The sequence below is a fragment of the Mus pahari genome, chromosome 3, assembly GCF_900095145.1.
Source record: "Mus pahari chromosome 3, PAHARI_EIJ_v1.1, whole genome shotgun sequence".
NCBI lineage: Eukaryota > Metazoa > Chordata > Mammalia > Rodentia > Muridae > Mus > Mus pahari.
The window spans coordinates 136278542-136292143 of NC_034592.1; the positions used below are offsets into that span (position 1 = coordinate 136278542).

Genomic DNA, 13602 nt, shown 5'->3' on the forward strand with positions numbered 1-13602 from the left:
GTGTCATGATGGGTGGCCTTCTGTGTAGGCCGTCAGGTGGCTCCTACTGGTTTTGAGGTCTTTGAAGCTGTAAGCAGCCGCAGGTGGAGGGGAAGCTTGCTGCTGGTGGAGGTGAGGGCTGAAGGGAGCCCTTGAGGTGGGCAGATGGTAAGTGGACAGAGGGCAGGGATGGTAAAAAGGGAGGCAGAGCTCAGGCAAAAGGGCAGCTAAGACCAGAATCCGGCTATCACCATGTAGAACACATCCTGGGAACACAGCATGGCCTTCTTGGTCTAAAATGATGAGAACTATGTCTGAGCCTCAAGTGTGTGGCATCAGCTCGGGGCTGGGAATGGAAGCCTTCTGGAAGGGCCGTATGCCCACCTGTGGGATGGGTGAGACTGAAGGACACTTTTCAGAGTTCCTTTGTCCTTGCATGGAGCCTAGAGTGCCAGCCATGAGAGAATGTTTGGGGGCACATGCGTGTGATTCACAGGGGCTGGGGACCCAGGTTTCAGGGGTGCAATGGATTTCACATTTACTTAGGGACTAAAGGGCTGCTCTGCCTCTGTTCAGACTCTGCCTCTTCTCATCCCCTGGGTCCCAGGTTCAGCCCTTCTGATCACAGATGTCATGCTAACCCTTCTCATCAACTTGCTCTCCAGGTTTTCAGATCCACAAACAGCAGGACTTTCTGCTGGGGCCACCTTACAGCAATATGCCATAAGCAAGAGCTGGATGAGTGAATGGATGAAAAAATGAATGAATGTTTGAACTAATGGATGAGCGAAGAAGTGAATGGACAGATGAGTGGACAGATTAATGAATGGATGAAGGGATGGATAAATGAATGAATGTGTGAACTAATCAATGAGTGAATGAATGATTGGACTGAGGAGTGAATGGAAGAGTGGATAAATAGATGAATGGCTACATAAACAAATGTATGAATGAATGAATGAACCAATGAACATAGAAGTGAATAGATGAACTTATGGATGAATTAATAAATAAGTACATAAATGAATGAGTGAATGAATGAATGAATATAGGCTTATACCTGGGCTGGGAAGGTATACCTAGAAAGGGTTTGCCGGGGGGGTCAGGAAAGCCGTGGGTTGAGTGTATTGTAAGTCCAGATGGCACTCCCCTCTCCATGTAGACACAGGCCAGCTGTGTGGCCCAGCCCCTCCTCGATTCCTTTCAGTCAAAGCTCAACCAAGAACTACATACCTGGCCCCAGCTGGGGGAACTTCAGGAGTTGGTAAGTAGAGGGTAGGATTCTTGGAGGGCCTACGTAGAGTGTGGATTCCCGGAGAATAGTGAGGGACCAAGATAGGAGGCCATTTCTCAGCCTGGTTTTCTCTGGTATGAGGTCTCTTGTGTCTCTCAGTTTCCCTATTGGCAAGGCTATGTCTCAGGGGACCTCCAGCTCTCCCAGAACCACCAGTAAAGTGTGTGGTATCAGCTCTGGGCTGGGAATGCAAGTCTTCTGGAAGGGCTGTGTGCCCACCCGTGGGATGGGTGAGACTGGAGGACACTTTTCAGAGTTCCTTTGTCCTTGCTAGAAGGGGACCTCCAGTTCCTCAGGGGCTGAGCTGGGTTTTGGGTTGTAGAGGGTAGTGAGGTTGGGCTGGAGTGAGCGAGAGACCTGGTGGCCATGTGCACACTGCAGGGTGAATTCCTTGATACAGATAGGTTGGGGGTTTCCCTGTGGGTCTGCACTGTGAGCCCTTGAACTCCTGTGGGCATGGAGCTGCACTTGAACGCATATAAATCTGCAGCTGACCTGCCCATTGCCTATGTGGCAGGCTGGCCATTGCTCTATGCCCATAGGAAAAGGGAATTTAAGGAGAAAACCCTCCCCTAAGTAATTCTGGGCCTTCCACACAGGTGGAGGCATGCTGTGTAGCCTGAGCCTGGTCCTCTGTGGCCTGCTGGCTGGCACTCGAGCTGACCCTGGGGTTCTTCTGAGGTTGGGCATGGACATTATGAACCATGGTGAGTGAATGGGCCCTGGACCTGGGGCACGTGATAGAAAGAGATTTCTCAAGATCGCTGGGCTTGAGCATCTAGGATTTGCAAAGCCAATCTAGTCGTAATGAGCTGTTCCTAGGGATCCATTCTACAGACAGGGAAGTGGCCGGGATGCCAGGGAAATTGCTGAAGGGCAGAAGAGCAGCAGAAGGTTGGCTGAGTCTGTTGGCTCCCTTTCCCCTCAGAGGTCCAGAGTGCCATGGAGGAGAGCAACATCCTGGAGAAGATGGCAGCTGAGGCTAGCAATCCGCAGCCAGGGGGAAAGGCCATTAAAGGCCTCAGCAAGTAAGCAGGGGTCAGAGGCACAGGGAGGATGAGGCGTGCATGACGGGCACGTGGCGCGGGCAAGCATTTCTCCTGCATCATCTGGGTACTCATTAGTCTGCTTTGTGTATCATTCCTGCCTGAAGTCATTTACAGAAGGAAGTGAGCTCACTGAATATACATGAAATTAAATGGAAAAATGATTTTTTTTTTCCAATGGTAGAGCTGGACAGGTATCTACAGTCATCCAGTAATGGGAGGAACAGGCTCCTTGCTGGCCCCATTGTGGTTGGGGCCACCTGGACTGCTGTCCTGGGGAGGGTTCAGGATTTAGCAGGAATAGAATAGATTAACAATGTCTAATTAAGCCCAGATGGGAAGGTGGAGGTATACATGCCACACCTTTGTAATCCTGTATCTCAAATGATGTTTCTGAGCCAGAGGTGACTGTGTCTCTAGGGGGGATATTTGGCAATGCCCAGAGACACGTTCTGTTGTCTCGGTTTGCAAAGGGGAAGGACAACACTGTTAGTATACATGACATGGGTTCTATGTTGACCAGAACCAGAGCTGGCACTAAGCTCCAAATATGAAAGGTGACAATGTTGAGATACCTGGGTCCAATCCAACTTTCCTAATCTGTTGATGGAGAAATTGAGGCAAAGAGGGAAAGAGCATAGCCCGAGGTCACACAGAGTCAGCCATGCATCTCACCTCGCATGTGAGGGTTTCTGTACAGATTGTTTCATGTCCAAGCCTTTGGTTTACATGTCAGAAGGTCCTAGTGGACTGGGCTAGCTTACTCAGACTTCCCAGTGAGGTGGTGGAGGGCATGGTGAGGGCCTGGGTCTTATCCTCTCAGTTCTCATTGTACATGTGTGTCCCCTCCCAGTATGAAGGTGAAGGACATCCTGGAGCCTGTCATCACATTGAGCTTTGTGCCTGGAGTGGGCATCTCCCAGTGTGTGTCCACAGGCATGACCATCACTGGCAAGAGGTTGGTGTGGGAGTGAAGTGGGGCGGGGGGCGGGGGGCGGGGGAGAAGACTGTCCCCTTGTCTCATCCTTCCATACGTAATCACTAAGTACTGGCTGTTTATTATGTGGGTGCTGGGATCTGAGGTGACTGTAGACTTGGGTACTGGGTTGATAGGAACCAGGTAAAGTGAGGCACAGACTGAAGGGGATCAGACTGAGCAGTGGGGAAAGAGCTCAGGGAGAGTCTGGGGAGGAGTTAGAGCTGAGCAATCTTTCAGATGTGTAAGAGTTCACTGACGTAATGGGAACGGAAAGGTTGGTTGTGTGGCTGTGAGCAGGCCCCACCCAGGCTTTTCACCATGTGTGAGTAGATCCTGCCCTCTGCCTTCTCAGATTCTGAGGTTATGAGCAAAGAGAGTAGAGATAGAAGCCCCAGTAGCAGAGATACCCAGAGTGCTGCCTGCTTGGTCTTCCAGCTTCACAGGAGGGAACATGGAAATCAACGTGGTCCTCAACATCACAGCCACTGATCAGCTTCTGCAAGATGAGGAGACAGGCACCCCCGTGTTCAGGAGTGAGGGCTGTGAGGTCATCCTGGTCAGCGTGAAAACCAACCTGCCTAACAAGTAAGGTGCCCCGTGTCTGGGGAGCACGCTGGTCCTCCCTGCTCTTCCCCATCATTCCTCTTCCCGAGCCACTGTACACCTATAACCATGTCTCTTTGTGTCCTCTGTCTAATTTGGTGTCATTGATGCACTGTTCACCTGGTTCTCCATGCCCATGTCTCAGCAAAGCCATCAACAAGTTTGTGGACAGTACCCTGCGCAAAGTCCTCCCTGGCCTGGTAAGTGGTCCTGAGCAAGCTTCTATCTCTTCTTGGTGGGACCGCTGTGGCCAGCGCATTTGCCCTTAGTGATCTTGCTGTGCTGATTGTGGCTACGAGGAGTTCAGGGTCTGTGGCTAGCTCAGGAAGAAGAAGCACAGTGATCATCTAGTGATGTCTGCACAGGCATAGGTATAGGCAGCACAGCGTGTGTGTTCAACACTGCTCAGATAACCAGTCCAAGGACACGAATCCTTAGTAATTTTGCACATTGTGAAAGAATTTGGATTCTAATCCAGACTCTGGTGTTGATAGTCTCATGCCTTGGGCCTCAGCACCCTTTGCCCCCTGCCTCCTGCCCTGACCCCTTCTGGGGTTCTTAGGATTCCTTGTGGAGTACTGTGGAGCCTCCTTGTGTATGTAACCCACTTAGGCTGGTGCCTTCTTTGCTTGCAGATGTGTCCAGCCATTGATGCTGTTTTGGAGTATGTGAACAAGAAATGGGCCAATTTGACTGGTGAGGACATCTTTCTTCCACACAGGATGTCAGATTAGCCTGATTTCAGTGGCCATGCCCTCCCATTCACACGGCTGCTTCCAGCCTGTCTCCAGGACAAGAGGAGGCTGAGATCATGGCGGACCCCCACTGTCTAGATGAGAAGTCTGAAACCCCAAGGGGTGCCTGGGTCCTTTCCTTTCTCCACCTGATTTCCATGACCGCTGCTCTGTACACAATCCCAGACCTCATAGCCCTATGGGCTGTCCTGACTGGGCATTCCTGAGTCCTTTGCTGAAGAGGTCTGCTGTCCCTACCACTAGGGGTCCACAGGGACCCCAGGGTATGATAGGGACATCCTAGTGGCTGAGCCTGAAGTCCCTTCCCTGTCTGAGTGTCCTCAGCAGTGGGGTCTGGGAGGAGTCACTCCCCCAGCTACCATTTACTCACACATGGACAGCCCACAATTCCCATCTCACATGTATTATCGCTGTTGCAAGGGCTCTGGTGAACGCTGGAGTCTGTGCCAGCAGAACAACAGATTACCAAGGTATGCCACTTCTTAGGTCACACAGAGGGACAGGCAGGCTCAGGAGCAGTGGCTGCTTCTGGCTTTTCTAGCTGCCAGATGGGCTGGTGCCCATCTGAGTGGAACCTCTTCTCCACAGACCCCATGGCCGTGGACAAGATGGGCACTGTCAAATATGCCCTGACATCCCCACCAGCCACTACAGCTAGCCACATCCAGGTGGACTTTAATGTAAGTAGCGAGGGTCCCCAGGGCACTGAGCGCAGTCTTGGTGGGGATGGTGTGACTGCTTTTGTGTGACAGTGGCTGGGAGTCTTGCTATGAGGACCCTCACTCTGCTGGGGCTGGTGGCTTCAGTTTCATTTGTTGCAGGACTATGTGTGTCTCTCAGAGTGTGGCTATGCCCTACCACTGTATAGATGGGGACGTTGACACTGGGAAGAGACCAGGCTTAAAGAGGCTTCTGCAGTGAGTTAATGGCAGAGTTCAGTTCTCACTTATGCGGGCAAGCCCCAGGTGACCAAAGATGCATCTTGCAAGGATATAGATGAATGGGCTAGGAAGACCTGCCCCTACCGGTGGCCTTCATCCTGCCATGCTGGGCCTGCTTTCCTTGCTTGTGAGAGTGATGCGGTAGGACTCAGTAGCACAATCTGCACAAATGACCCAAGCCAGAGTCAGAGCCACTAGGGTGGCCTAAATGCTCTTAGGAGAAACTGCCAGGGACCTTGGGACTGATGCGCTTGTCCTCTCAAGCCACACCCACCCACTTCTCTGCTCTAACTATGTCTTGCTGGCTTGAGGTCTGACTTGAGCCTCAGTGGGTGGAGGACCGAGCCTGCCCTGCCTTCATTCCTGTGTGACTGAGCGTGCTTCCTATTGTACCTTAGCCTGTGGTGCAGCTCCGGAAAGGTCAGCTTATCCAGCTTGACACTAATGGGTCAGCCCCGGCGTTCCCCGAGGGCCCAGCCAAGGACTCACAACTGCTGCTCTCAGCCACCTTCCTCACAGCTGAGCTGGCCCTTCTGCAGAAGTCTTTGGAAGTGAAACTCAAGGACAGGAGGGTGAGCTGCCCCCACACCCCACCCGCTTCTGCTCCTGGAGTGCCAGGCTCTGCCTGCCTGGGGTACCTGGGAATGGTCCAGGAGTCGGATGCAGAACTGCCACTGGAGGTGTGGGGCTGCTTGGGGTTTCAATGGCAGTTACCCCTGCCTATCACTCACTCCTCTGCCCATGTGACCTGTGTCTAACCATGTGCACATCCAACCTCCTTTGATACAACCAACCCTTTAGTGGGCCACCAAAATTTCTTTTCTTCAAAGTTTAAAAGAAAACTGTGCATGCGGAGGTCAGAAGACAACTTTCTGGAGTTGGTTCTTTCCTTCCACCGGGAGTTCCAGGGCCTGGGATCAGGTCAAGGCTTGTGCGGCAAGAGGTTTTACCTGCTGAGCCATCCCTGCCCCGCCTCCATATTTCTCAGGCCCTTGCAGCCATTGTTTTCCTCTTACCCAAAGCATCACCTATCCGCTGTGTCTTCTCGACCTGGTTGGATTCCCCACCTCACATCCTTCCATCCCCTCATCACCATAGGCTGGTGGATAAGTGCACCTCTATACCATTGTTAATTAACACACACACACACACACACACACACACACACACACACACACACACACACACACACACATACACACACATATATAGTGTCCTTTCTGCCACTCACTGGTTCACCCAGCCAGGATCCACCCTACCCACCTGTGCACCCTTCCCTCCTCCATTCCTCCAGTCCACCATCTTATCACCCCTCCCCTCCCCAGCCACTCATCTTCTCGCCGGTCACCAATCCATTTTCTTCCTAGGCACTGTCTGGTTTCCCCTCAGCCATCCATCCTACTCACGGTCACCCATACAGGTCTGCCACACTTCCATCCACGTATCTACCCAACCTCCCCCATTCCGTCATCACTCATCTGTTTTTCTGTCCCCCCTTCCATTTGCCTGTCTATAAACTTGCCTTGGCATCCACCACACATGGCCATCTTCCCATCTATCTTCCTGCTTTTCCACTCAACATTTTCTCAGCATTTGACCGTGGTCAGAAGCCATGGGCACTGGGGTGTGTAGCCTATGATTGGGCACTGGAGGTTCCTCCCTCGCTGAGCACAGCGTTGCGTGTGCAGGTGAAGGGAGATTCCGAGGCCCCACCTTCCTGAGGCAGAGGGATGGATGCTGGGATAACCCGTTTTTTACACAGTGTCCACTTTGACTTTGGTTTGTAGGTTGGTAAGCTGCCACAAAACACTGGGACACTGGCTGGCTTCATCCCACAGGTGAGTGCCCCAATCACTCGTGACAAACTTCATGTACTCTTCTCTCCAGGCAAAGGGGACTGACTTGGGAGGCAGCTACTCAATGTGCATGCCCTTTGCCCAGTGTGGAGACAGGCCTACCTCTTCAGAGAACACTCTTTGGATCCGGCCTAGAGACAGCTCAGCCTTAGTGTCTTGTGCATTCTGTATGTAGCACCAAATAGCCAGAATATGTGTTTTGCCCCTTTCATTTCCTAAGAGACACAACCAGGCTTTTGCATATTGGACTTCTGGCAGAAACCAGCCACTTTCTGAGACATCTTTTGACTGAAATCTGAGAGACTGTGCCTTGGCCTTTGCAGATGGCCAAGACATACCACAAACCAAAGCCTTTGCTGATCAAGGTCAAGATAAACAAACCCCCCAAGGTTACCATGAAGGCTGGAAAGAGCCTGATGCACCTCCACAGCAGCCTGGAGATGTTCGTAGCGCGTAGACATGGCAAGCACCCGAAGTCACTCTTCCGTCTGGAGACTGTGAGTGGGGCCCGTCAGTAGCCACTCTCACCACGGGGACACTTCAGGCTAGAGGCTGCTAGGATTCTAGTTGAGAGTCAAGACACAAATGGAGGGACCTGACCTGCTGTAGCTTGGATTATTTCCTCCTCATCCCTCCAGTCCTCCTCAGCCCCCACGGACAGTAAAGTCTGCTCCAGGAGAACTGTGAAAGCCCAAAGAAACCTCACAGCCAGGCCTGGCTGAGATGTTTGAAGGTTGTTGATCAGTAGCTATGCAGGAGAGGAGCTGATGTTGAGGAGTCAGAAGGCAAAGGCCAGGAACGGTTGTAACCATGTGCAGACATTGACCGTGGGCCAGGTGCTTATGAAAGTTCATGTTGATCCAAGAGAAGGAGAGACAAAGATCCTGGGGCTAGGGGTGTGGAGAGGCTGCTGGACTCAGCCCCAGGACAGGACAGGACAGGACAGGACAGGAGAGGTAACAATGAGAGACCCATTGCCTTCTCTGCTCCTTCCCCCATGCCAGCACATTGGACTGGAAATCCACTACTCAGTGCAGGAGAACCGGCTGCAGATGGTCACCTCTCTGGACCGGTAGGAGCTTTGGGTCCCACGATGGCATCCCTGTGGTAGCCATGGGTCTATTCTCGACCTCACACCCTTCTAACTGTCCACACTGTCTGCAACACCGACTGGTGGATAGGTGCATCTCTATGCCACCGTCACCATACTCCTGTGGCCATTGTCTGCTTTTCCTCTTGTCCGTTCTGGGGAACCTCTTGGTTTCCAACCCTAGGTTCTCACCCAGTTCCATCCATGTTCCTACCAAGATCCATCCACTACGGCCCACATGACTAGGACACGCTGCTCATTTAGCCTGCTCTAGAACCCCAGATGGTTACACACTGCCTACATGGTCTTCTCTTCAATTTTTGGCTCAGCACTCAGAGCCTTTTTAAATCTTCTGCCCTCACTTGTCCACTGTGCTTCTCCACAGTGAATTTGGTTCTGGACCTTGGTCTCCTCCGTAGGCCTTCATCATTTCTTCCAAATGAGTCAGGGCACAGCTCAAATGCTCCTTCCTTCAGGGCATCTTTAGCTCTATGTGCTTTCTCTAGTTCTGCACTGGCCAGGTACCTGACTTCCACATCCTGCTTTATTCCTACACTCTGGGGGAAGGACTCGTTACACCTGGCTCCACCCAGCCACTCACTGACTCCTGTACTTGTCTCAGTAATTCTTCTGACACGAATTATGTCAGGATTCTTTCGATGGCAAGAGCCAGAGTTCCAGCTGAAACTGCTTCACAGCCCCAGAGAGGGAAACTTTTGGCTCATGTGACATAAAGCTGTTTGTCTACTTCAGGCATGGTGGGATCTAGGCCCACAAAGATCTTTGATACTCTTACCCCCTCCCCCCTTTCTCTGCTGAGCTCTTTGCTGGTTAGATTCCCAGTCAGCTCCTCCCTGCTAGGTAGTAAAGGGACCCAACAGCAAGAGGAGCCCTGGGCCAGTAGTTTTCATAGTCACCAAAGCTTTGGAGTCTAGTTTGGGTCATGTGGGCAAGGCTAGACCAATCATAGTTGCCAAGAGATAGACCGTTTGGGTGGCTTGGTCCTGGGCTGTTGTCTTTTCTGGAGTTTGTTTGCCCATGTGGCTGGCCTGAAATATCTGTGGAGATCCAGGGTCTTCTGCTGAGATGGAGATGTGAACATGTAGAATCCAGATGACTGTCTATGGCTTGTCCTTGCTCTAGTGTGTTAGTGTCTCCTGGGAGCTCTGTTGGAGAGGGGAAGGGAAAGACTTCCTTGTGTCCTTCAAGGATCTAAGTCTGGCCTGTTGTATTGGGAATGGAGTGGTGGATATGATCGAGAACCCAGAGTTGGAAAGAGCAGAGTTCATGCGAGGTCATTCGAGGGGGGGGGGCGGTGCTCTGGGAGGACAGATTGAGAGGTAATGATAGGTGTCAACCGTCCTGTCACTATCAACAAGAAGCAGACTGCAGCAGGGGCACCTGTAGGGGACCGTGAGGTGAGGAACTCCGCTCTCAGCAGCACTGACCATGCGTCCTCTACTCTCTCCCTCCTTCATAGTTTATTGAGCCTGACCCGGAATTCTTCTTCAGTTGGCGATTTCCACGTAAGTGTCCCAAGTGCTTCTGCCTGGCCACCTGAAGGCAACACTGAGCCTACAACGGACAGGCCCTACAATGGAGCCAGAATAGAGAGCAAGGTGCTCACATGCTGTGGGGCTCCTGATGCCCTGGCTGACCTCAGGGAAGACCCTTAACCTTTCTGAGTCCTTGTTCCCTTTCCCAGATAGAATCTGGTCATCTCTATGGGTTGATTGTAAAAGTATCACCGTGGTAGTGGCCTGGATGGCCTTGACCGTCCAGACTCTAGCCACAGGGTCCCATCACAGCAGCCAATCCAGCAGATATGAATATGACATCAGAAAATACCCTATGTGGATACATGAGCTCTCCTGGAAGTGCCATAACTCACACTTATGGGCCCAAAGAGCTGGTGGATGTACGGCCAATCTGAGATCTGAGTTTTGTATCAGACCAGTAGTGCAGGACACAGAGCCTCCTTCTGACTCCTGAGTGTCCTCGTTACTACGTCATGACTCAGTGCCCTATACGTCACCTGAGCAGGGATCAGGAGCAAGGCAGGGTCCAGCCCCAGGTCTGAGGCTATCTGGACAAGCTGTTTGCTGTCCTTAATGTCCTGTTTTTGTGTTCTTCAGGCCTAGGTGAGGGTAGGCAGAGGAGGGATGCTGAACTGTGTTGTGGTCTTTCCCCATCTGTCTCTTCCAGGAGACGGAGTTAACTGGCTTCATCACTGATTATCTCCAGAAGGCCTACATCCCTGTGGTGAACGGTGAGGCTTCTCCAAGAATCAGGATGCACTTCACCAAAGGGGACTTCCACCTCTGTGGTCCCAAAGACCTGGGAGTAGATGACCAATGCCTAAACATCAAGGCCAATGTAGTCTTAATGTCACCTTCTTGGAGACAAAAGTCCATCTCATCATTTGGGCTCTGACCACCCCCAACCTCACACCATGAGTGAGATTTTGGCCTGTGATATAAATACAAGGCAGATAGGTGCTCTCTGCCTGTGTAGCCAGCAGACATCGTGAATCGATCACAGCACTAATTCCTACACAAATCTCTCCCACTCATCTCTAAGCAGCCTCTTTATTAATTGCCAAGCAGCTGGGCCGAGATGACTTTCCCTCTCTGTCTTTCTCAGATGTACTCCATGTTGGGCTTCCACTCCCAGACCTTCTGGCTATCAATTATAACCTGGCTGAGTTGGACATAGTAGAGGTGAGGGAGAGGCTGGGGGAGGCCATGTCAACGAACATTTTTAGACAATGGGTGATCAACAAGAGCTGACCTCTGGCCAACTGTGGGGAGGAGGTGGGGGGAGGCAAAAGGCCACCACTGTAATCTCTCAGCCCCAGAACAAGGAAGGGCCTTGACCACGACTGCATGGAAGGATACTTTACCCTCTAGCTCTGCTACCATGATCTCTCTATGCCCCTTCCCCTTTTCTGACTTTAAATGGGGGTGAGAATGGGGACATCAATCTCATAGAGCTGCCCTGATTTTCTGAGACAATGAACCTGGACACCTATACTAAGTGCTCAATGAGTACAAGTTTCTCGTTGCGTGTCAGACTTTGAGCATGGAGTGTTAAGTGGACATTTCTCGCATGCCCCCTCTGGACTCTAGGAGGTTTCGGGGTGTGTTCCTATTTGATAGTTGAGAAAATTAAGGCTCAGATGGGGCAAAGGGACCTTCCAGGCCACGAGGCCTTTCCTTAGATGGAGTTACTTTCCATCCCCTGGCCTTGACTGGTTCTGTCTGTTCCTGACCCTGGATGACCCTTTTGTGAATCCCAACATCCTCTTCACCCAGCTCTTTCTCCCATCAGGATGCCCTGGTGCTGGGCTTGAAGATGGAATGACCATGAAAGACGCTGCCAACTGCCTTCATCCGCCATTGTTCTGAACCAGCAGAGGAGCCCAGATGTGAGCCAGATGGGCCAGTCCCTGTCACCAATGGTTACCTCCTGTGACCAGGAGAAAGTACAAGGCCTGGTAGGCCTCAGCAATAAACAGGAGGAAGACCCTTACACACATTCAGTGTTTCTGTCTCTTTTTGTAGCCAATGAACATGTGGGTTTTGGTCCCCTATGATAACTTTTAGGGTCTAGGACCAGCTTGGGGTCTGAAATGCCACTGGCCCAGGGGGTGAGCTAGGCACGTGCCAAACATCTGCTTATAGTTATTCTCCATCATTCCCTTATTCTTGCTCATCTAGAACCCATGGGAGAGACAAGTGGGGTCACCCTACTGTGTGTGGGCACATCAGGGCATACCATGGGGCACAGTGGGTCATCCCACTGTTTCAGTGCTGTGCCCCAGGACTTTGTAACCTAAAAATGTCTCTGTTCATATGAAGCCTACACCCTCAGGGCTCTCTCCATGTTACCTCTATTAGTCCTTATAGCTGAGGAGGTAAGTGTCACTATTTCACAGACAGGGGCTTAAGGTTCATAGTGGCCTGATTGGCACATCAGGGCACATACCAGGGGCACACTAGGACACATTAGAAGCACTTTAGGGCATATCAGGGGCACACTAGGGCACATCAGGGCACACTAGGGCACATCAGGGTACATCAGGGCACACTAGGGCACATCAGAGCACATCAGGTCGCATCAGGACATACCAGAGCACAGGCTGAGATTAAAACTTGGGCTCTGCAGCTGGCCTGCCTTGGCTCAACTCAGTTCTGCCTCTTTGCCACGTGTTTTGGTTGAATCACGGCACCAACGGGAGTCTCGTTTTCCTCACCTGCACCACAGATGATGCCAGTAGCAATCTCAGCAGACTGAAAAGCTTATGTGAATGGCAGCAGAAGGAGTGCTTGGACAGTATCCGGCATAAAAAAATGCTAGCTCAAGTGGGGCTTTGAGGCCGTCAGAAATGTCAGCATGTGTCTGTGGGCCAGGGTGTGGCTAGCATCATGGGAAATGTGAGGGTCTGGCCATGTACTATGGCTTTGGGATCTGGGGTCAGCATTAACACCAGAAGGCCATGGGTAAGAGGGGCCTGTGTGTCTGCAGGGTTTGCCTGTGTCTGAATCTGGGTACTTGCCCACTCCAGCCCACTGACACACAGCCTGGACAGAGTGCTTCTGTGCCTCCCCTCTGTCTCCCATCACTTCTCTTGGGTCTCTCTCTCTCTCTCTCTCTCTCTCTCTCTCTCTCTCTCTCTCTCTCTCTCTGTGTGTGTGTGTGCTTCTTTCTAAAAGCCAGACAAGTGCTCTACCATCAAGCAATATCCCTAACTTCCATGATTTTTAAATTGACTCTTTTAAATCTAAATGCACATTCAAACATAGCTAAGTTAAATGTGTGTGTTTTAAATTGATGCTGGAAATTAGTATAACCTGCTAGAACATTAAGATCATACAAAACCAGCCACATCTTTGAAAAACGTGTATTGGGCACTTCCTGTGTCCTACTGTTGCTCAGTCCTAGAGATCATCAGGGTGTTGGCTTAGTGTCTGGGAACCCATATTCTGGGGTGTGCATCTGTCACAACACTTGTGCCTGCACACAACAAGTCGCGATGTAGGAGTTGGAGACAGATGGG

General features: G+C 51.5%; 1 protein-coding gene across 1 annotated transcript; it reads left to right on the forward strand.

Moving 5' to 3' along the window:
* Positions 1-1880: 1880 nt before the first annotated feature.
* On the forward strand, positions 1881-12077 carry Bpifb6 (BPI fold containing family B member 6). Its single transcript, XM_021194960.1, has 15 exons — positions 1881-1980; positions 2202-2301; positions 3173-3277; positions 3734-3883; positions 4047-4101; positions 4537-4597; positions 5245-5336; positions 5996-6169; positions 7385-7435; positions 7777-7950; positions 8458-8525; positions 10024-10069; positions 10749-10812; positions 11187-11263; positions 11874-12077. The coding sequence occupies exons 1-15, from the start codon at positions 1881-1883 to the stop codon at positions 11904-11906; spliced, it is 1350 nt and encodes a 449-aa protein (XP_021050619.1). The 3' UTR covers positions 11907-12077.
* Positions 12078-13602: the final 1525 nt, after the last annotated feature.